This window comes from Oncorhynchus kisutch, linkage group LG14 (genome assembly GCF_002021735.2).
Source record: "Oncorhynchus kisutch isolate 150728-3 linkage group LG14, Okis_V2, whole genome shotgun sequence".
Taxonomy (NCBI): domain Eukaryota; kingdom Metazoa; phylum Chordata; class Actinopteri; order Salmoniformes; family Salmonidae; genus Oncorhynchus; species Oncorhynchus kisutch.
The window spans coordinates 80,632,580-80,655,425 of record NC_034187.2 but is presented as its reverse complement, the minus strand read 5'-3'; the positions used below and the strand labels follow the sequence as shown (position 1 = coordinate 80,655,425).

At 43.0% G+C, this 22,846-nt stretch overlaps 2 protein-coding genes and 2 non-coding genes across 4 annotated transcripts; 2 read left to right on the top strand and 2 right to left on the bottom strand.

The window, feature by feature from the left end:
* Nucleotides 1–4,432: 4,432 nt before the first annotated feature.
* LOC109876525 (serine/arginine-rich splicing factor 4) lies at nucleotides 4,433–12,706 on the bottom strand. Its single transcript, XM_020468932.2, has 6 exons — nucleotides 12,497–12,706; nucleotides 11,255–11,439; nucleotides 9,286–9,398; nucleotides 6,692–6,909; nucleotides 6,250–6,315; nucleotides 4,433–5,395 (listed from the first exon to the last, which is right to left on the bottom strand). The coding sequence occupies exons 1-6, from the start codon at nucleotides 12,601–12,603 to the stop codon at nucleotides 4,903–4,905; spliced, it is 1,182 nt and encodes a 393-aa protein (XP_020324521.1). The 5' UTR covers nucleotides 12,604–12,706; the 3' UTR covers nucleotides 4,433–4,902.
* A 1,920-nt stretch (nucleotides 12,707–14,626) lies between these two features.
* On the bottom strand, nucleotides 14,627–14,698 carry trnap-agg (transfer RNA proline (anticodon AGG)). Its single transcript has one exon. It is a non-coding gene; the product is annotated as a tRNA-Pro (tRNA).
* Nucleotides 14,699–15,182: 484 nt separating this feature from the next.
* trnap-agg (transfer RNA proline (anticodon AGG)) lies at nucleotides 15,183–15,254 on the top strand. Its single transcript has one exon. It is a non-coding gene; the product is annotated as a tRNA-Pro (tRNA).
* Nucleotides 15,255–17,815: 2,561 nt separating this feature from the next.
* LOC109876522 (60S ribosomal protein L14) lies at nucleotides 17,816–21,912 on the top strand. The gene is made up of 6 exons (XM_020468930.2): nucleotides 17,816–17,911; nucleotides 19,574–19,675; nucleotides 20,102–20,196; nucleotides 20,581–20,680; nucleotides 21,526–21,579; nucleotides 21,817–21,912. The coding sequence occupies exons 1-6, from the start codon at nucleotides 17,909–17,911 to the stop codon at nucleotides 21,877–21,879; spliced, it is 417 nt and encodes a 138-aa protein (XP_020324519.1). The 5' UTR covers nucleotides 17,816–17,908; the 3' UTR covers nucleotides 21,880–21,912.
* The last annotated feature ends 934 nt before the right edge of the window (nucleotides 21,913–22,846 follow it).

Sequence of the window (22,846 nt, the reverse complement as noted above, 5' to 3'; positions counted from 1 at the left end):
TACACAACCATTGTTTCCACAATGCTTGTGTAGGGACTAATCATATATGTGCAGAAAAATGATTGTGTCAAATGTGTTGTACATCAGTTGGACAACCTGACTGTGTACAGGACCAAGGAGTCTACTATGACCAGCGTCAGGGGTTGGATACCAGACTGTATCCTAACCAGAGGGTTGTAGGTTTGAATCCCATCTGGGTGATCTGGATAGTTAAAAGCTGCTGATACTGAATTACATTAGCTATAGTCCAAATGAGAGCATTACAGCTCCTAAATAGTTCTAAGAATAGTTGTCTGGCTTCCTAGGGCAAGAACATTCCCTCTAGTTGCCTGGCTTCCTAGGGCAAGAACATTCCATCTAGTTGTCTGGCTTCCTGGGGCAAGAACATTCCATCTAGTTGTCTGGCTTCCTGGGGCAAGAACATTCCCTCTAGTTGCCTGGCTTCCTGGGGCAAGAACATTCCATCTAGTTGTCTGGCTTCCTGGGGCAAGAACATTCCATCTAGTTGTCTGGCTTCCTGGGGCAAGAAACATTCCCTCTAGTTGCCTGGCTTCCTAGGGCAAGAACATTCCATCTAGTTGTCTGGCTTCCTGGGGCAAGAACATTCCATCTAGTTGTCTGGCTTCCTGGGGCAAAAACATTCCATCTAGTTGCCTGGCTTCCTGGGGCAAGAACATTCCATCTAGTTGTCTGGCTTCCTGGGGCAAGAAAATTCCCTCTAGTTGCCTTGCTTCCTGGGGCAAGATCATTCTCTCTAGTTGCCTGGCTTCCTGGGGCAAGATCATTCGCTCGCTCATATGGCCACTGATATGGTATTTTTAATGAGGCAAACCAGACCTCACCTTCCATTAGCCAGTCAGGAATGTGGAGTATGGCCAAACACTGGCATCAAGTCACAAGCAGTACTACATAACATTGGAATAAGATCAATCTATGGGTTTGAATTCTATATGAGATATATTAGGCTATATAATTAGCTAAGTGCCTTCGGTCCCAAGACAGCCACTTACAGCAGGGAGAGAAGGAACCTTTGCATGGGCAATCTGAATTTGACAGTCTACTCTCAAAATTCAAGTCATGTGACAGTTTCTGCCTTTTAATGGTTTTACTTCAATGTTTTATTTCCCCATGGAAATCGACATACCCTTGAGGCAATTTAATTTTTCTCAATCCTGTTCCTAGACGTGCACGACGCTGGGCAAACAATTATTTTGATGATTGCCAAGATCCTTTGCTATGCAAGAGAGGTCCACATACTATGTAGGAGTAAATGCATGCGTCATGCTTGCAATATTTTTCCGTTATTATATTTTACCTGCATTGCTTATCCTATCAATAACTTAGCCTACACATATTTCGTGCAAAATGCTATTACACGCACTCCAAATTAACTGCATGGTATTCGACCAATTACCCTGTATAATATCATACCTATATTGGGAAAACGTTACAAACGTTTCCCGCCCCCCCCGGCAAATAACGGTTCTATGTCGGTCGCGGCATAGCAGGCTGCGGAAGGGGGGGGAACTATGGAGCGGTGTTGCAATTCCTTCGGTGCTGACTGTTGATACATTGCCTGTATCAATTAACTGATTAAGGTTTCCGCGGGAAAATGTCATCTTGATTTCCTCTAAATATACAATCTCCAAAATAACCCACAGTTGAAATAGGCATAGGAGAGGGGAAACCAGACCGTGATTGATTTGTCTTGAACTTCAGCAAATACAATCTTTCTCTCTTCAGACCTCTCAGAAAAGGCTGCTACAACGTTTCAACGTCAATTGTCTGAAGTTGCCGCTCTCGTTGTAATAATCATACTTCAACTACCGGCTGGGTGATAGCCTAGGCTACTTTTGAAGGTTACCGGGGAAAGTTATAGCCTACTTGCCTTTGATGCCGTATTCTTCGGTTGTATTCATTGTCCCCCGACACATGTCGATACAGTATCGTTTGGTTTGTTCCCTCATATAGCTTTAAAATATTGTGATATCCGTCAAGCAATTTAATTTGCCTGTAGTTTAAATCCAAAACGGAAAAATCAAGGATGTGCGTGGTTCTGTTGCTCGCAGTCTAATATGTGCTCCGTCTCTTATTCAGTAAGTTTCTATAGCCTATATCGTTGTCGTTTGTTACTGCAGGGAAATAGGCATTTTCAAAAGCCTTAGACCAAAATTTACGCTACATGCGACCGCCCCCTCACAAAACGGACCGAATTCCCACTGCTACTTTTCCTTGGCGCCTCCTTTCCTTCACGAACCCTGGTGCGATGCGCACTGCTCCTCCGTAGAAATGGAGCATTTGAGTAGGCTGCTGTTGCTTAATGCATACGCGTGCATTTTGGATCATTCTTTATGCTTTAGAGTAGAGTAGTCTTTATTATCCGCGGGGGCAATTAATTTTGCAGCGCGTAATAAGAACACATGACAATAGACACAAAAAGAATATAAATACTATACTATAGTATAGCGTATTGAGAGCCAATTGCAGCTGGTATGGATAGTTTAGACTTAATCGTGAACTAGTAGGTGAGATGCGTACTGTTGACTGACTGACCAACCGACCATTTTAATAGTACGCTAGCCTGTTAGTGGTCTCAGACATCCTCTAAAATAGGCTACATACGTCCATCCATGGACGAATATGGTAGGCTAAGCTTATCTTGAAATAATTCAGATTTCTACATGCTTTGAGTGACAAACAGAAGAGGCCTACACCCATACAATCATATAGGTATTTAAATGTGCCTGGGAAACTGTGATACATATACCAATTATATACGTCCCTACTCATTCAAATGAGCTTTAATGGCAGCAATTAATAATTGTGATAACTAAAACATTGGTTGAACTTGGACATTAATTATATTCCCATAGTTATTCATTATTCTCATTGCTAAGGAAGAGTTATTTCATTGACAGCGAGGGCATTTATTTCAACACGGATGGAATACTGTCCACTACGCCATCTTGTGGCTAAACAAGGGCACATAAACACCAAACCTATGGCCCGCAATGGGTCACCATCCGTTCTTGTTGCCACGATAATTGTGTAGTAACCCGGTTGCCAGTCTGATTCTGCGCTTACCAAATCCTTATCGCTCATTATCACGCCAAACATGTTATTGCATTGCATTTGGCACGACTATGGAGCCCCGAAGTGGAGGTGTGTCATAATACCCATAAAACCTAGCGGTCCAACATGGAAATGGTTCCTACTGTTTTTCCACCATTCATTTTTCTCGTAGGGAAGTTTGGACTTTTAAAATAAGGGCTGTTTCGTGTTGGCGTACCCTGGCGTTACGTTTTGATAACCATGTAAATCTCTCTTGGACAAGGTGACTCATATATTAGACTCAATTTACTCTGGTTTGAAATTGCTTATTAGCATTTCATTTGCTGGTAAATTGTTGATGGAATTTATAGCTTTAAAGGAATGATTAGAATAGTCCACCCAGAAACCATGTAATTGTAGAAATTGACAAGAATCATAAAGTTGAGTTGAGTTTATTTTTATTTACAGGGACAGTGCACATTAATCAACGTTTCAGTAAAAGTGCCGGTTTTAGCCAGCCGGCTAATTTTCAACCGCAGTCCCTGGGCAGGTTATTAAAAACAATTACAATATAGACAATAGCAACATAGGACAAGCAAGACATAGCATACAGACAGAGCAACATAGAACAAAAAGCAGCAAGACAAAATTCATAAAAGCAACTAAGTGTTTCCACACCTCACAAGCGACAGACATGGAAAGCGGCAACACACAGCTAGGGACATGCGTCTGTGTTTTGCACAAGATTTTCCCAACTTAAGAGCTCATGCTTTCTAAGGATGTAACAGAATCATAAAGTTATAATTAATGTGTGTAGTCAAACAATGTGTCTATTATAGTGTCTTGAGGGAGAGATTCTCACTGTTTTCACGGCCCATAATCCTTGTCGGCTGGGTAGCAGGACATTGTGTGAATGTGTGTGCGTAAAATGAATGCAAATGTATTGATAAAACGTCCCCTTGTCCTACAGAGATTTACACTTATCAAAATATCACCCCAGGGTAAAATCCCCTATGGTTAAAATGAATGGTGGAAAAACCATTTCCGTTTTGACTGCTAGGTTTTATGGATATGACGACTCATACAAAAGCTACGAGAGGTTGACATGATAGCACACCTGGGACCAAGCTAGTGGTAGTAAGTTCCAACTGCACTAATCGCAGCACCCAGAACTAAATGTCTTCTGTGGAAAAACAAAACCTAGAACTTATAACAATTCAGGCATTTTCTTTCAACTCAAAGATGTCCTCATAGCCATTTCTGAAATGTTACTGTTGAAAAGTAATATCCCTAGTATAAATAGAGTAAATTACACACACATTAAAGGGTAAAATGTGTATTATTTAAATCTTATTTAAGCGACGAGACAAAAACAACTCTAAACATTCCAGATCAGGCGTTTTTTATTTAAGTAACTGGGTAAAAGGATTTCCCACGAAGTGAAAAGATGCAACAACGGAATGAAACAGCTACCACCCTCGCACAACATCGACAGCACAGTTTGCTAGTATTGATACAAAGTTTAAGACACTTTACTACAGCACATTCCCATTTCAACTTAGAAAAATCTATCCAAGCAAATACCCTCGAACTTCCTTCACATATTTAATATCTTACAAAACACCTTGATTAAGAGACTACCGGAAAAAGAAGCAGAATGACCAATAAAACACTGTATATTTAAAAGAAATGGGGAAGAGTGAGTGAAAGACACTGAGCACGAGCCTGTTTTTTTTTTCTTCCTACAACTATTTTATCAAAAAACGAAAAGAGACAGACGCAGGGGTGGGGGATAGGGGACGAGAACAAACAGGGGGGGGCACGACTGCTGGGTTATGCTGCCATCCCAGCTCAGGACTCTGATAGAGAGCGGGAGCGAGAACGAGACGCGGAGCGAGATTTGGAGTGGGACTCTGAGCGGGAGACGGAGGGGGAACGGGAGCGGGCTTTGGCCGGGGAGGGAGATGGAGATTTGGACTTTGACTTGGGTTTGGATTCGGCAGGGGTGTGGGAGCGAGAGCGGGAACGGGCGGCCCCCTTCTCAGCTGCAGCTCCCTCGTCATCGCTCTTGGCTGGCTCGCGGCTCTTTGAACCCGACTTCCGGGAGCGATCCTTAGCTGCTGATCTGGAGCGGGATCTGGATCTGGACTCATCCTTCCTGCTCTTCTTCCCTTCTTTCTTGCTGCTCTTTTTGCTCTTGCTGCGGCTCCTACTGCGGCTCTTGCTGCGGGCCCCGCGCCCCTCCTTGGCCTTGTGGGCACCGTTGGTGCGCTCCTCATCTCTGCTGCCCTTGGTCTTGTCCTTCTTGCTGTGGGATCGGCTACGGGAGCGGGAGCCAGCACCCCTGGGAAATAGAAAGGAGCAGACAGTTACCTCATATGCACTTGAAATGAGGCGATGTAGAAATAGCCACCACTCCTAGCACTAGCTGGTTAAGACATCTGTCAGGACATCTGGGGAGCTACACAAGGTCCATATTGAGGCAAGAGCTCTTGGTAAACAGATTTGAAGAAAACCACAAATTGTAACTTGTTACTGTTGATGTCACTTGAGTGCAACAAGTCTGCAAAAGGAAAGTCTACAAAGAGATCCCTCAGAAAACGGCACCTTCTCCCCTATATAGTTCCAAACGGCACCCTCTTCCCTATATATAGTTCCAAACGGCACCATCTTCCCTATATAGTTCCAAACGGCACCTTCTTCCCTATATAGTTCCAAACGGCACCTTCTTCCCTATATAGTTCCAAACGGCACCTTCTTCCCTATATAGTTCCAAACGGCACCTTCTTCCCTATATAGTTCCAAACGGCACCTTCTTCCCTATATAGTTCCAAACGGCACCTTCTTCCCTATATAGTTCCAAACGGCACCTTCTTCCCTATATAGTTCCAAACGGCACCTTCTTCCCTAGATAGTTCCAAACGGCACCTTCTTCCCTAGATAGTTCCAAACGGCACCTTCTTCCCTATATAGTTCCAAACGGCACCTTCTTCCCTAGATAGTTCCAAACAGCACCTTCTTCCCTATATAGTTCCAAACGGCACCCTATATAGTGCTCTACTTTTGACTGAAGCCCTACAGGCCCTGGTTGCAAGTAGTGCACTACATAAGGAATAGGGTGCCATTTGGGACACATGTCAGGGGTCACCCTTGAGTATGGGTCTATGAGTTAAACGTTGCCTGCACTCTGAGCCTCACCTGGAGCGGGAGCGACTGCTGCTGTCACTGCGGCTCTTACGGGACCTACGGCTCCTGGAGCGAGACCTGGAGACAAGAGGGAGGAGAACGTAGATTCACGGTAAGCCATGTACCCTGAGGGGTTAGGGTGATGAGAGTTCATATGTAGTTGTGAACTGGTGGGAAAGCAATACATTTGTGTGTGTGTGTGTTTGTGTGTGTGTGTGTGTGGGGGGGGGCAACTGAAATCGCCACATCCCCTCTAATACAGAGACCATGTTTAAAAGCAGAAATTCTACTCAGTCGCTGATTAAAGATTGACTGACCAACAAATAATCTTGCATAACAGTCTCAGTGTGCATTCCAAATGGTAGTCTATTCCCCACAGAGCCATACGGGCCCTTTGTCAAAAGCAGTGGACTAGAGTGAGCTTTTTGGGACGCAACCCCACATTCTTATTTACCGGGAGCGGCTGCGACTGCGCGAGTAGGAGCGCTTGCTCCGTTTGGCCCCGGGGCGGTCCTCAATCAGCCGGATCTTCCTGCCGTTCACCTCGGTGCCATCCAGCTTCTCCAGGGCTCTCTTCATGTCAGAGTACAGCCTGAACTCTATCACACCCTCGTTCCTGCGCCCCTTATTGGTGTCAGCATACGTCACCTCACCCGCCTGCCTCATGTAGTCCTGGTGAAGGACAGGAAAGGTGGGGATTAGGTGAGAAAACCAAAGATCCTATTGAATTAATATACATGATTTAAATGTTGTATATGTTAGACATGTGTCATGATATATACACTGCTCAAAAAAATAAAGGGAACACTAAAATAACACATCCTAGATCTGAATGAATGAAATATTCTTATTAAATACTTTTTTCTTTACATAGTTGAATGTGCTGACAACAAAATCACACATTATCAATGGAAATCAAATTTATCAACCCAGGGAGGTCTGGATTTGGAGTCACACTCAAAATTAAAGTGGAAAACCACACTACAGGCGGATCCACCTTTGATGTAATGTCCTTAAAACAAGTCAAAATTAGGCTCAGTAGTGTGTGTGGCCTCCACGTGCCTGTATGACCTCCCTACAACACCTGGGCATGCTCCTGATGAGGTGGCGGATGGTCTCCTGAGGGATCTCCTCCCAGACCTGGACTAAAGCATCCGCCAACTCCTGGACAGTCTGTGGTGCAACATATTAGGTTGGTGGATGGGGCGATGTGCTCAATTGGATTCAGGTCTGGGGAACGGGCGGGCCAGTCCATAGCATCAATGCCTTCCTCTTGCAAGAACTGCTGACACTCCAGCCACATGAGGTCTAGCATTGTCTTGTATTAGGAGGAACCCAGGGCCAACCGCACCAGCATATGGTCTCACAGGATCTCTGAGGATCTCATCTCGGAACCGAATGGCAGTCAGGCTACGTCTGGCGAGCACATGGAGGGCTGTGCGGCCCCCCAAATAAATGCCACCCCACACCATGACTGACCCACCGCCAAAAGCGGTCATGCTGGAGGATGTTGCAGGCAGCAGAAGGTTCTCCACGGCGTCTCCAGACTCTGTCACGTCTGTCACATGTGCTCAGTGTGAACCTGCTTTCATCTGTGAAGAGCACAGGGCGCCAGTGGCGAATTTGCCAATCTTGGTGTTCTCTGGCAAATGCCAAACGTCCTGCACGGTGTTGGGCTCTGGCAGTGCTCCTCCTTCCACAAAGGCGGAGGTAGCGGTCCTGCTGCTGGGTTGTTGCCCTCCTACGGCCTCCTCCACGTCTCCTGATGTACTGGCCTGTCTCCTGGTAGCGCCTCCATGCTCTGGACACTACGCTGACAGACACAGCAAACCTTCTTGCAATTGATTGTCAATCAGTGTTGCTTCCTAAGTGGACAGTTTGATTTCACAGAAGTGTGATTGACTTGGAGTTACATTGTGTTGTTTAAGTGTTTGAGCAGTGTGTGTGTATGTATAGATATATATATATATATACACACAACCTATGTACTTGTATGGGTGGGAAAACGGCAGGAATGCATTGCCATAAAAGTTTTGCTAAGTTCGTCCTATTGTACATTGCTCTCAGTCACTTGGTTTTGGTACCGCCATTAGCAGAGTATACACAGGAACCCAACTTTAGCTCCAAGACGCCGGAAAGTAAACAACAAATGAGAAAGTAGATTGTGCCAATGGGCACATTGAACCTTATCGCGCACCGTAGTTTAAAAAAATATATAAAAAAACGCTGTGGATAGTGCTTAAACACTGATATCATATGTGAATTCTGCCATCTTTATGCACATTTGCCATTATGGGCATTTATTCAATTGTAAACAATGAATCTTATGCAGTGTTGGGAACGTTACTTTTAAAACTGATTGTTAGTTCCATTATGTTTAACCTTTATTTAAACCAAGCCAGTGAGTTAAGAACAAATTCTTATTTACAATGACAGCCTAGACCGGCCAACCCCGGACGACACTGGGCCAATTGTGCGCCACCTTATGGGACTCCCAATCACGACCAGGTGTGATACAGCCCGGATACGAACCAGGGTGTCTGTAGTGATGCCTCTAGCACGGGGATGCAGTGACTTAGACCGCTGCACCACTCAGGAGCCCATTAGAGGTAACTGGTTACTTTACAGTGTTACTTACTGTGGAAAGTAACAGGTTACATTACTTTGAGTTGCCAAAACTATAAACCCTCTGAAGATGCATTGCGTGCGTTGGTCCTTCTTATGCCCAGTAGATGGTGCACAGTACCTTTGAATCGCTTGCATAGCCTCATCCATAATCTATAACTCTGGCTGTACCAACATGTAATAATGACTGATGCAAAATAAAATGGATTTTTACTTTACCTTCTATAAAAAGTAGCATTACTTAAATTGACAAACTAACGAGTAATCAGAGTACTCTAAAAGCATTACCCCAACACAAACGTACATGTAATTTTTTCTGTGAAAAGGGCTTAAACGTTCTCCAAAACATTAACGTAGGATGCCGAAATTACAAGGAAGAGAAGAGTATTATCATTAGCGTGGCTGAATAACGGGTCACCATACCTTCAGGTCCTGCCAGCTGCAGCGACTGGACAGGTTCTCGACGATCAGCCGATAGTCTGTCCTTGCCGGTGGGCCATATCGGTCTCTGCCACCACGCCCGTACCCACCCCCGCCTTCAAGGTAACAAGGACAGAGCAGCAGTAATTACAGCAGGGGACACACTGATGACAGCCTCAATACTAAACCTCAAAAAAGCTACATTCTGTAAACAAAATGGCCACTTATAAAACGGGGAGGGACGGGAAAAGACAAACTATCCAAAAAAAAAGATGAAAGGAAATCAAACCTGTACACATTACTCTGGTCTAGAAAACTCAACACATATCCCTTCCCTTCAACAAGATCTAAACAAATAAATAACTACCTGATTCAAGTTTGGGTAGAACTGAATACAAAAACTGTACATACAAACTTACAATCAAAATGAAAAGCTAGATTTTAAAAAATATATATAATTGGCTGAAGACAGTACTTACGGTGACACTAAAGTTAAAGTTTCTAACTAGCACATCTAAATATATATTCACATTTGTTTCAGGCACCTATAAGAGCTCAACCCACATCTGTTCCTAACCCAATGGCATCCTCACCACCCGGCCTGGGACTAATGGGACAAGCGGTCTTCATTCACATTGGCTCCCTTTTTTGGTCTGCCCAGGGGCCCAGAATGGTCAAACCACACTCTTGGTTGGAAAGGGGACACCATGGCCAGGCCAGCAATAGGGGCAGGCAGTCAGCAAAGGACTCTTTCAATTAAAACATTGGAGGTTCTTTGTTAAATCTGTACCTTTATTATTCAACATTCATTTAATTAAAACAAAATAAAAGAATCCTGAATTAAACAAATTACACAAGATTCTCAAATTACTCAAAACAAGATTCTCAAATTACTCTATTCAAAATCACAATTCATTTATCTAGCAAATATTCTACGGTAGTAAATCTCAAGCTAGTTTCCCTCTCATTTTCCCCCCGACAATTCGAATGAACACAAGTGCATTTGTTTCCGTGTAACAAGTTAAATCAAGCATACCGTCTCCCAAGATAACGGCATGTCATTGGTGGCAGTGGTGCATGTAATTCGAATTCCCTCAACTACTCAAGTGTAAAATGTCTTCTCTACACCCATTAGTCAAACAATTACAGTGGAGTACCATGAAGGGCTTAGTCTGTAGTACGAGCTCCGTGAAGGCTAGAGAAAAGGTGGTTCTCTAACCCGGCAACCTGTCCTACACGCCTGAGTGTAGTCAGAACCATGGCAACCTGTCCTACACGCCTGTATATTAAAGAGACGACAAGTGGCCTATTCAAGAGTGGAGTCAGAACGATGGCAACCACTTCTCCCTGAAACTAGCTGAAATTACAGCAAATGGGAGAGATCTTTATGTAGAAATGCCCTCAAAAAAATAAAAAATAAGAAAACCAACTTTGTGGTGGAATCATCCTTTTACAGTGTGGTGGGAATGTGGAGTGAGCCGAGCACAACCCAAATTACGGATGACAGTGCCAGCTGTGACCATGTATACCAGTAGGGTACTGCTTGTGTATATTTTTTACAAAGTTTCCATCACTACTATCCCCAAGGAAGCAACAAGCCTTTGAACAGATGGCACTTAGACACATCTTCAAGACGTAAAACCACTTACGTAAAGAATGGACGACAACTGATGCTCCCCAGTTGCATTTGATTTGATGTGGCAGCATTAACTAGATTTGAAACATAAAATTGTGCGTTGTGGTTGTCTTAGCTAGCTACCTTAAGTTTAATGCAGTCGGCCTGGATAAGAACGTCTGCTAAACAACCAAAATGTTAATGTAAAAGAATCCAATTACATGAACCACAACCACCAAGGACAACCTTGAGATGTTATGCAGTAGTGGCCTATCCCACATACTATGCACTGCCATGTTAGCCTCCTCAGTCTCAAATCCCCACTAATGTTAAACCACCACTGTATTGTATACTTACTTCTTCCACCTCCTCCGCCGCCACCTCCTCCTCCTCCTCCGCCTCCTCCGGAGCCATAGCTGCCGTCCCGCCGCGGCCCCTTTGTGTGTTCCACAATAACCCTCTCCCCACACAGGTCTTTCCCATTCAGGTCATACACAGCATCATCTGCATCGCGGGGGTCATCAAATTCAACAAACCCATACCTTTACACATAGGAGACAGTATGTTAGGCCAGAGATGAGGTGGCACATAGATTTGGGATCAAATGATGTGAGTAGTTAAAAACTACTAACGCCAGACCCAAATTACCATTTCATATATCATAATGGAACATTTTATAATCTTCTCATATGTGCTACTATTACTGCAGGGTGTTAGAGGGGCCACATTAATTCCACTTGTAAGTATGGTCTAGTTCAGAGTACTGTTAGCTAGCTAAGAGAATATTGAGTTTAGTCAACATTGTGTACCCATGTACCTACAGTAACTAACACATGATTTTGACTGCCATTCATACTGGTGGTTAGAGTGCTTGTAAATGTTTGACCCGTCCACCAGATACCATAATATGCCAGTAGACACCATCATCGTTGGCTGTACAATCATTCCGCTACACTCGCAATAACATCTGCTAACCATGTGTATGTTGTGACCAATACAATTGGATTTGTAACGCAAGCTATCTACTGTAACTATGTTACATAAACAGTATCTACCCGAAGCCAGTTAGGGAGTAAAAAAAAACATTTTCGTAACGTTATGCGAGTCAATATAGCATTCAATTGTTGTTTGAAGATGCTAGCTAGCTAACTTAGTTATGAGGAAGTCATACACGTGAAACTAAGGTTACCTCTTCTGACACGTGGCTGCGATTTCATTCAAAGAAAAGAGCGCCTAGTGCGTTTTAGCTGGCTTGCTAATGAACTAACTAACCAGGTATCCTCGGTCTAAACAAACACGACAATGAGGTGCTCCTAGCAGTTTAGCTAGCTAGCAAAACACGATTGACGCTAGCTACAGTATGTTAACTCCTCAACCCACGCTAGTCAACTTTGCTTCTATAGCAAAAACGTTTCTCAAATTCTTAACTAGCTAAGTATATAATAAATAGGTCTTCAAACTAAAGTCATTGACGTGAATCTTCCAATAAACGCCAGTTAAAACTGAAAAAGAGGCTCGGGCCTGGCAACGAGGACTAGGCCACAAACACAACGCGGCTAGCTATACCACAGAGCGAGACGAGGCGTTCATTTTGTTTACCCGTTTTTCAGGTCAACTTCAAGTATCTTCCCATAGCCTTTGAAGAACTTCTCCACGTCCTTTTCTCTTGCTCGATAGCTCAATCTTCCAATGTAAACTCTCGACATGTCCCCGTGCTGATCTTTGTGTCCCTTCACAATCTCGGGAACACAGTGGCGCGTAGGGAAATGTTCTGCCAATGTCAATGACCACTCAAATCCCGCCCACCAGGCCTGAAAACGAGCCCCTTCTTTTTCCGTCACAGAAGAAGAGTTACCACATTCATCCAATAGGGGTCTCCATAATGACAATCTAAACGTTCTCTGCGTTTCTCCCTTTGTTATTGCTTCATCATACCAAATTATTATTTAATCTGAAGTGATTGATAGTTAACGGTTAAAACGTATGTTTTTTTTCTCTCTCTTTCTCTCTTTCTCTCTCTCAATTCAATTTCAATTCAATTCAAGGGCTTTATTGGCATGGGAAACATGTGTTAACATTGCCAAAGCAAGTGAGGTAGACAACATACAAAGTGAATATATAAAGTGAAAAACAACAAAAAATTAACAGTAAACATTACACATACAGAAGTTTCAAAACAGTAAAGACATTACAAATGTCATATTATATATATATATATACAGTGTTTTAACAATGTACAAATGGTTAAAGGACACAAGATAAAATAAATAAGCATAAATATGGGTTGTGTTTACAATGGTGTTTGTTCTTCTCTCTCTCTCTCTCTCTCTCTCTCTCTCTCTCTCTCTCTCTCTCTCTCTCTCTCTCTCTCTCTCTCTCTCTCTCTCTTCAGAAAACAATATTTTTGAAATGGTGTTAACACAAAAAGCCCCAACAGTACTTTTTGGATCATTTTATTTCATAAATGTTTTTAATTCATGTGTGTCCTGACGTCCCAGTCATCCATCACTCTAGAGCAGGTATTCCCCCAGGGGTACGAGCAATGCCGTCGGGGGTACGCCAAATAAAAATGTGATTAACATAAATAAAAAATAAAAAAGTACATTTATATTTTCCAACGGGGCTATACATTTGGGTGAGTTTTTTTCTCGCCTGAGTAGCCTCGTTTCACTGCCAAAAATACAATTTAACCATTTAGTGTTCAGCGAAATGACAACACAATGTCAAATACAGGTAGCCTGATGTAGTCAAATAATGATCATCCATCTACATTAACCGTTACTCTCTCGCGGGAAACCTTCACTCTTGCGCAGACATTTAGAAACGAAACATGAAATTTGAAAAATAAGCCACATAGTTTTTTGAGCGAGAATAAAGACGACCTTTGAGTAGTAATACATGTATAAAAGCAACAGATTACTGCTTCGCATACAAGCCAGTGAATTATATGCGTTATAACTGGATGAGTCAACAGATGTTGCGGGACTTGCACAGCTCCCTATAATATGGCACATTTTTCTCTCTGCCCCATGGAAGAAGAACATGTTTTAAAGTGGGGGGGCCTTTTTGGACCTTGCAGGGCCCCGTGAAACTGTGCTACACCACTGGGGTAGGTTTATTGCCTTGGTTTCGGTCACAGATTAACAGATTAAGCCCAATCCTGGACTGAAAGGCATTTTCAATGGAGTGTGGAGAATGAAACAGTGCCAGACATCTCTGTCTATGGCTGCCAGTGTCCAGTTGAACACTACTACTCATCCTCTCTACTTTCAAGGTGCTGTTCAATCAAACCCTCCTTCTGGATTTTGTGGAGGAGTCAAAACAACCTCCTTCCTCCTATACAAACAAAGTTCACCTGAATTCCAAATTTTGTTTTATTTCATGACTGTAAATATGGTTCTGAGAGCAGGAATTCAAACTTAGACAGCAGAGGAAGAATGCTGTTATTGTGTTTTACTTATCCGGTAAATCAGATTGCTCGGTTTGATTAAATGTGTTCTGTATTGTTAATTGTTTGAAACAAATCTTTGATTGCTCACTATCCTGGCCCCTCTCATTTCAGTATGATAACTGGTATCAATAAAGGATAAATAAATACATCAATCCAAGAGTTTTACCATCAGTAATATTACAACTCCTTGTACAAATTGTCTAGAAAGGCCCACAGAACAGACAGGCACAGAGTAAGCTTTTCATTTTCTCAATGAAGGTTGGCCTAGTCTAAAAGAAGGGCTCGTCCGGGATTTGAACCCGGGACCTCTCGCACCCTAAGCGAGAATCATACCCCTAGACCAACGAGCCTGTCTGTAAAAGGATACTGAGATTTTGAAAATCACTTAAATGCCACGCATGTACTGAAAACCTTGATTCTTCTCTGGTACTGCACTGTCTTCTGGTGGTGCTGAGAGGTACTGCTGTCGATTTTGGGGCGTTTGGACAATGGCCACTCAAATCTGTCGATCAGGATTGCACTATAGGGAGACGAGAGCTGGTCGTTAATTTGCAATCAACCGGGGAATTAACAAAAAGGGAAGAGCGATCTTTCTGCAAATCTGATTTGAACCCTAACCTTAACTACACTGCTCACCTTGTGGCTATAACCCTAACTTTAAATGAAGACCAAAACATACATTTTTACGTCATAGACAATTTTGACTTTTGGGCTGTGGTAACTAATGACAACCATGAGAGCAGGAGTTCTGTTAACTATGCGTATTCTACCCCAACATCCGTAACACTGGAGTTAAAATGGATGATATCATGTGTTATACAATAATAGGAATGTGGCTCGTTGGTCTAGGGGTATGATTCTCGCTTAGGGTGCGAGAGGTCCCGGGTTCAAATCCCGGACGAGCCCATATTTTAATGTGTCACTGTCACAATGGAAAACGACGTAGAAATTCTGATCAGCAATCATTTGACCAAAGCCTCCCACCACCACCTGAAAAGTTTCCCTGGGCTGTGGCCCTCAGCAACAGGAAATCTGGCCCATACAGACTGAAGCACTATGCACTCTATGCTTGCACGCCACATGACGCCATCTCTGAACTGCACACAAAATATCTTGACTATTATGCATTGTACTCTGTCCATCTCTCTGTATTTAGATATATTCATACTGATACTGTAAATATGTACATCTCCTGTATATCAACCGTATACCCTCTGTATATCAACCCACTATAACTCAACTGTATACCCACTATAACTCAACTGTATACCCACTATAACTCAACTGTATACCCACTATAACTCAACTGTATACCCACTGTGTTTAAACCGTTTACCTATTCCCACTGTACATTTGGATATCTTCTAATTCTATTACTCTACCTAGTTGTATATAATGTATGTCAACTTTGTTTAAACTCTGACTATAAATTTGATTTGATTGAAATGTTGTCTGGCTCCTACTCCTACTGGCTCCTACTATTCTCCTACTAGCAGCACCATATCCCCTGGTAACGTTCAGAGTATGTTGTCTCACACTAGCAGCACCATATCCCCTGTTAACGTTCAGAGTATGTTGTCTTCTACTAGCAGCCCAATATCCCCAAGTAACACTCTGAGTATGTTATCTCACACTAGCAGCACCATATCCCCAAGTAACACTCAGAGTATGTTGTCTCCTACTAGCAGCACCATATCCCCTGGTAACGTTCAGAGTATGTTGTCTTCTACTAGCAGCACCATATCCCCTGGTAACGTTCAGAGTATGTTGTCTTCTACTAGCAGCACCATATCCCCTGGTAACGTTCAGAGTATGTTGTCTTCTACTAGCAGCACAATATCCCCAAGTAACACTCTGAGTATGTTATCTCACACTAGCAGCACAATATCCCCAAGTAACACTCAGAGTATGTTGTCTTCTACTAGCAGCACCATATCCCCTGGTAACGTTCAGAGTATGTTGTCTTCTACTAGCAGCACCATATCCCCTGGTAACGTTCAGAGTATGTTGTCTTCTACTAGCAGCACAATATCCCCAAGTAACACTCTGAGTATGTTATCTCACACTAGCAGCACAATATCCCCAAGTAACACTCAGAGTATGTTGTCTCACACGAGCAGCACCATATCCCCTGTTAACGTTCAGAGTATGTTGTCTTCTACTAGCAGCACCATATCCCCTGTTAACGTTCAGAGTATGTTGTCTCACACTAGCAGCACCATATCCCCTGGTAACGTTCAGAGTATGTTGTCTTCTACTAGTAGCACCATATCCACAAGTAAAAAGTATAAGCATCTGGCGTGTTGGTCTGGGGGTATGATTCTTGCTTAGGGTGCAAGAGGTATGGGGTTCAAAACCCATAAGAGACAACTTCTTATTGTCAGAATATCAGAGTGATGTTAATTAACCAGGAATACAACTTTCCCAAAGTGGATCCTTTGTCCGCACCACCCAGGGCATTTGAACTGATTCAAGAGGCCAACCCAAAATTCATGCCACTAGAGGGAGACAGAGCAGTCTTCTGGTCAGACTTTGGAGGCACGCACACCACCCACCTCTTCTGAGTATATTACTCACTTATATCCAGTCCCAAGATAACAAGGTTGATGAAATCAGGGCAAGGGTTGCTTTCCAGAGAGACATCAGGGATTGTAACATACTCTGTTCAATGGAAACATGGCTCTCTCTGAATATGCTGTGGAAGTTGGTAAAGCCACCTGGATTCTCAGTGCGTAGCGCCGACAGGAATAAACATCTCTCCGGGCAGAAGAAGGACAGGGGTGTATGTTTCATGATTAATGACTCATGGTGTAACTGGAACAACATGCATGAACTCAAGTATTTTTGTTCACCTGATCTAGAATTCCTCACAATCAAATGCCGACCGTATTATCTCCCAAGAAAATTATCTTTGGTTATTGTCACAGCCGTGTATATTCCCCCTCAAGCTGAAACCACGACGGCCCTCATGTGGATAGGGGGGTGCTCCCTCTGCTGTTTCCTGAAGTCCAAAATCATCTCCTTCTCCTAGTCGTTGTTGGTAATCAAGCCTACCACTGTAGTGTCGTCCGCAAACTTGATGATTGAGTTGGAGGCGTGCATGGCCACGCAGTCGTGGGTGAACATTCAGACTATGTGCTTGGCGAATAAAGATGATTCTGATTCTGATTTGTACAAGCCTAGTCAAATTGATTCAGATTGTTGTGTGGATTGAAGATTTCACCTTTATTTAACCAGGTGGGCTAGTTGAGAACAAGTTATCATTTGCAGCTGCGAAGATACACTGTTTCATCATTCACTTCAGGTGTACACCCACCCCAAAAAAATGTTTAACCAAAGGAACGATCATATAATTGTGTAAATATATATAAAGCTGTTCATACTGTATTTGACACCAACACACTTCTCTGCAGTAGATGGCGTGATGAGCATTCCGAACTGAAACATTATCCAACCACGCGAATAAGAAATCCCTCACACGCGCGTGCGCATTTACAGACCGGAAAGCGTAATTGCGTCGAGCGGAAACTGGTACGTCCTTTCTGAAGCGGACTGCCATCATGGTGAGTTCGCAATGAAGCTTGTGGAGTTTGAAAAAATGATTAAATAAAAATATTCCTTATTGTTAAGCACCCTCAACTGATATGTAAATACATAGTGTATCGTTATGTTCGCTTTATTAGCGTTGAAAGTTTTGAAGAAAATAGTTTCGATGGGTTTTGGACATAATAAAAATGTCGGCTGTTCCGCATGCTACAACGTGGTGAAGAACAGGCCGATAATCAGTAGACTAACGTTAGTCAACTATCGAGTTTAGGCAGCGCCAGCATCAAACTAATTGGAAGAGCGAACGCAGAGTAGTTTCTGTATTTGTTTTCTTAGTTTTTTTTGTTGTTCCACGGCCATATGTAAACTAACTGTAGTTACGTTATCTGCTAGCGTGCTAGGCTTAGGGATAAGTTACTAATACCACTCCGGTACAGCTTGTTAGCGTCTATACACTTCTCGGTATTGGTGTTTTCCCACAAACTAATAGCCATGTCCCAAATGTAAATCACAATTTGGAAAACGTGTAGCTAGCTAACCACGATAACCCATCTACGTTTTTGACAGTGTCGAGAGGGTTATAAGAAAGTAGTTAGCTAGTGACCCCACGTCTAAGTGTTTTGTCCGCCAGTAGGCTGGACAAGAGTCAAAATTCACCCAAAGCTGAAAAAAAGTCAGTGGCTAAGCTGGAACACTAGCGCGAGCCCATAGCAAATGAATGGTGTCGAATGTTCAGAGCCTGTTTTGACTGGAGTGACGCTTATAATTCAATTTCACCTAAATGGCACCAACATGTATCCCCCTCCGTTTTAAAATTTTTACCACTACAATCTTAGGACCAAACTGAGAAGGTATTAGTGTAGAAAGTAAACATCCGCACATCTGTGGTGCCAAGTGTGCATAACGAGGAAGTAGGGTAAAAAATGTTTGCAACTTTTGGTTATTTCTGATCTAGCGATCGATGACAGTTGAGCACGCTGCCCAACCTTGTGTAATTACAAAGAGAAGATTATCCTGATTTTTAAAATGGTGTCCGGCTTGAAAAAATAAATAAATATACATGATGCGAGATTTGGCGAAATATACCAGCATGCCTTTCCAAAACAGTGGAGGAGCTTAGCGTTCCAAGGGTAAAGGGTATTTCGGGGCTGGCGTTGGATGAGTACTGAGTAAGCTGCCCAGCCTTACATAATTAGAGAGAGGTTATCAAGTTTTAAAAATGGTGTCCAATTGAAGAAAAAATGTACAGATATTTGCCAAAATAGAAATACATACCTATATTTCCCTATAGTAAACAATTGGGACGACTACCACATTTCCATGAGTGATTTGTTAACATTTTAACTACAAGCAACGTGGGCAGATCTCATTGCCAACAATAGCAAAGAAGGCATTGTAACGTAGAATAAATGGAAATAGAACGTTCAGAAGGCGAGTTGGTGCTCACTAGAACTAATAGGAGCTGGCAGGGCGAAAAAATGACCCGAAATAAGGCCTGCTTTTTCATGATTAAATTAAGCAGCTGGGACATATGGTAATATTATGAAACTGGGTTCCACAGCTGATGTAATGACCTAGTTTTTATCAGAAAAAAAGCATTGTTAAAAGTGTCCAGCCTACCATAATTCTCTTTTCTGGATCTTTGCCTACCAAGCTAGTTAACAACTTATTTGTTGCAGGTGTTCAAGCGCTACGTTGAGATTGGCCGCGTTGCTTACATCTCTTTCGGGCCCCACGCAGGCAGCCTGGTGGCCATCGTTGATGTCATCGACCAAAACAGAGTAAGCATAGCATTGATGATATCCTGACTTTATGCCAGAGGTCTCCAACTCTCTTCCTTTTAAGTTACTGGTTGTTCAGGCTTGTTCCAACACTGCAGTAACATATCAGATTCACATGATCAACTAGTCAAGTCTTCTTTTTGGCCTGGAATTGGTTGACTGGTGTTGCTGCAGGGCTGGAGCATGAGCCCGGCTCCAAACCGGTACCTGAAACACCTAGTCTGGTAGCGGTTGTTTGTCTGTCTGTCTTTTATCCACCAACACTTTCCCAGAGTCCTGCTTCAAAGTGTCCAATGAGTTAACCAAAAACTCCCCACGGTGTGAGTGGTAGAGCCATGTTGTTGGCGTAAACTAACACATTTTAAGAACGGTTCAACTCAGCATAGACATGTTTTAATTAAACTGTCTGTGGTGTGTTTGTCTCAGGCATTGGTGGATGGTCCCTGCACAGGGGTGAAGAGACAGTCAATGCCTTTCAAGTGCATGCAGCTCACTGACTACGTCATCAAAGTCCCACACAGGTGAGTGAGAGAACCTCAAGAGTTGTATTTACTAGGAATCAAGCACAAGCAAACTGAACGAAACAGGGAAGGTACCTACTGAACTTTGTCCAATATAAACGTATTTGCGTTGCAAGATGTTTCGCTACGGGTTGCACATGAATATTTTCCCGTTCTCAAGACCTTGATTGGTTCAGTCAGTTTTATTACCGCTGAGCAGGTTCCAAAACTCATCCTCTCGCGCACACACACACTTCAATTCATTGAGTTTGGCTATTGTTTTCCCTGTGGTGGATTTTGTGTCGATAGTCACAGACCTACTGCAATAGCCTCACAGAACACAATACCTTTGGTTCTTCTCTGCCCATTTGGATCCTCTGAGCCATAACCCTTCCTGTGTTGCAGCGCTCGTCAGAAGTTTGTGAGACGCGCCTGGGAAAAGGCCCAAGTCACTGAGAAGTGGGCAGAAAGCAACTGGGCCAAGAAGATCGAAGCCAGGCGAAAGGTACAGTGTGTTTTTGGATTACTTTTATGCTGCTAATCAATAAGCAACTCCTTATGGGGTCTACATGTTTCTGACAATCTCTGGACTAGGCCTTCTGTCTCCTTAGTAGCCCTGGAGCTGCCTTCTGTCTCCTTAGTAGCCCTGGAGCTGCCTTCTGTCTCCTTAGTAGCCCTGGAGCTGCCTTCTGTCTCCTTAGTAGCCCTGGAGCTGCCTTCTGTCTCCTTAGTAGCCCTGGAGCTGCCTTCTGTCTCCTTAGTAGCCCTGGAGCTGCCTTCTGTCTCCTTAGTAGCCCTGGAGCTGCCTTCTGTCTCCTTAGTAGCCCTGGAGCTGCCTTCTGTCTCCTTAGTAGCCCTGGAGCTGCCTTCTGTCTCCTTAGTAGTCCTGGAGCTGCCTTCTGTCTCCTTAGTAGTCCTGGAGCTGCCTTCTGTCTCCTTAGTAGTCCTGGAGCTGCCTTCTGTCTCCTTAGTAGTCCTGGAGCTGCCTTCTGTCTCCTTAGTAGTCCTGGAGCTGCCTTCTGTCTCCTTAGTAGCCCTGGAGCTGTTTTTCTAAATGGGGGGGGGGGGGGTTTGGTCTGCTTGTGGCTAACAGTTGGTTCCTTGAGGTTTGTGGCTAAACATTTTGTCAAATTGTACATATGATAGTTCAATAGGCTTTAGGTGAATCACTGCCCCCCCCCCCAAAAAAAAATTTTTTGTCCGGCTTATGCTACTGCAATGTTTCTGCAACTCCAGGGTGGTATTCACAAAGAACCAAATGTGCTAAAAATGGGGATGGACCTACCTGAATCTGTCCAATAAGCAAATATTTTGATGCAACTGTTGTGTAACTGTTGTGTGTCTCTGCAGAGGGCCCAGATGTCCGACTTTGATCGCTTCAAGGTGATGAAAGCCAAAAAGATGGTGAGTGGAGAAAACGCTCAGATTATTCATTATTATATTGAATATTTTGGGTTTCACATTACATGTAAGACGACATATATGTTGTATTTGAATCCCCAAACACATGAAGGGTTTTAATGTATGTGACAATACAACCTAATGTGGTGGGGAAATTCTTATTTGCATATAGTGGTAAGTGATAAAAATGCATTTCCTGAATGATTTGACTGGTCACTGATTTGCTGTTTGTGTCCACAGAGGAACAAGGTCATCAAGCATGAGGTGAAAAGGCTGCAGAAAGAGGCAGCGAAGAAGGCGTGATCTGTCATTAATAAATCCTCTGGTTGAATTGTTCTCCTTTCTCTGGTCTTTACTACTACTGCTACTACTGCACACCTGTCAATCACAGCATAGGGCTAGCTATCACTTAGATCACACAGACAGCATCCTTGTGTAAAATAATATGCAGCAGTCATCGGGATACATGTGCAACAACAGTTCAACATTCACCTTCTGCTACCATTTCTGTCAAGCCGTCTACACACAGTCTGATGCATACGTTCCATAAATCCAACACCACAAAGAACGCATTGCAACCGTAATGCTGCAAGGCAAACGCAACGTTTCATTGGAAATTAATGTAATTGTGGTGTACCAAAAAATGCAATGATGCGGTCGGTGTGATGTAAAAGTTCAAACACATTTCTAGATCACTTAAAAACTTTGCAACTTTTAAAAATGTAAACCAGGTGTGCGTATATCATTACACACGGCGACGAGGAACATTAAAGCAGCGGGTAGCCGTCCGATCCCATCTGACTTGATTATCCGAATGTCATTTTTAATGTTTAGTCCTTTCTTTTAGTCTACATGTTGAATCGCTACTGTTCGTTGCAACCCAGAAGGTGATTGCTACGTTTACTGCAGTCTGCTGCTTTGAGACGTCATTTTTGCGGTGTCTTTTTTTATTTATTTATTTTACCTTTATTTAACCAGGTAGGCAAGTTGAGAACAAGTTCTCATTTACAATTGCGACCTGGCCAAGATAAAGCAAAGCAGTTCGACAGATAAAACGACACAGAGTTACACATGGAGTAAAAACAAACATACAGTCAATAATGCAGTATAAACAAGTCTATATACAATGTGAGCAAATGAGGTGAGAAGGGAGGTAAAGGCAAAAAAGGCCATGATGGCAAAGTAAATACAATATAGCAAGTAAAATACTGGAATGGTAGTTTTGCTGAAGGCATAACCAACTCGTGTTTCTCAAGGTGAAATGTTACAG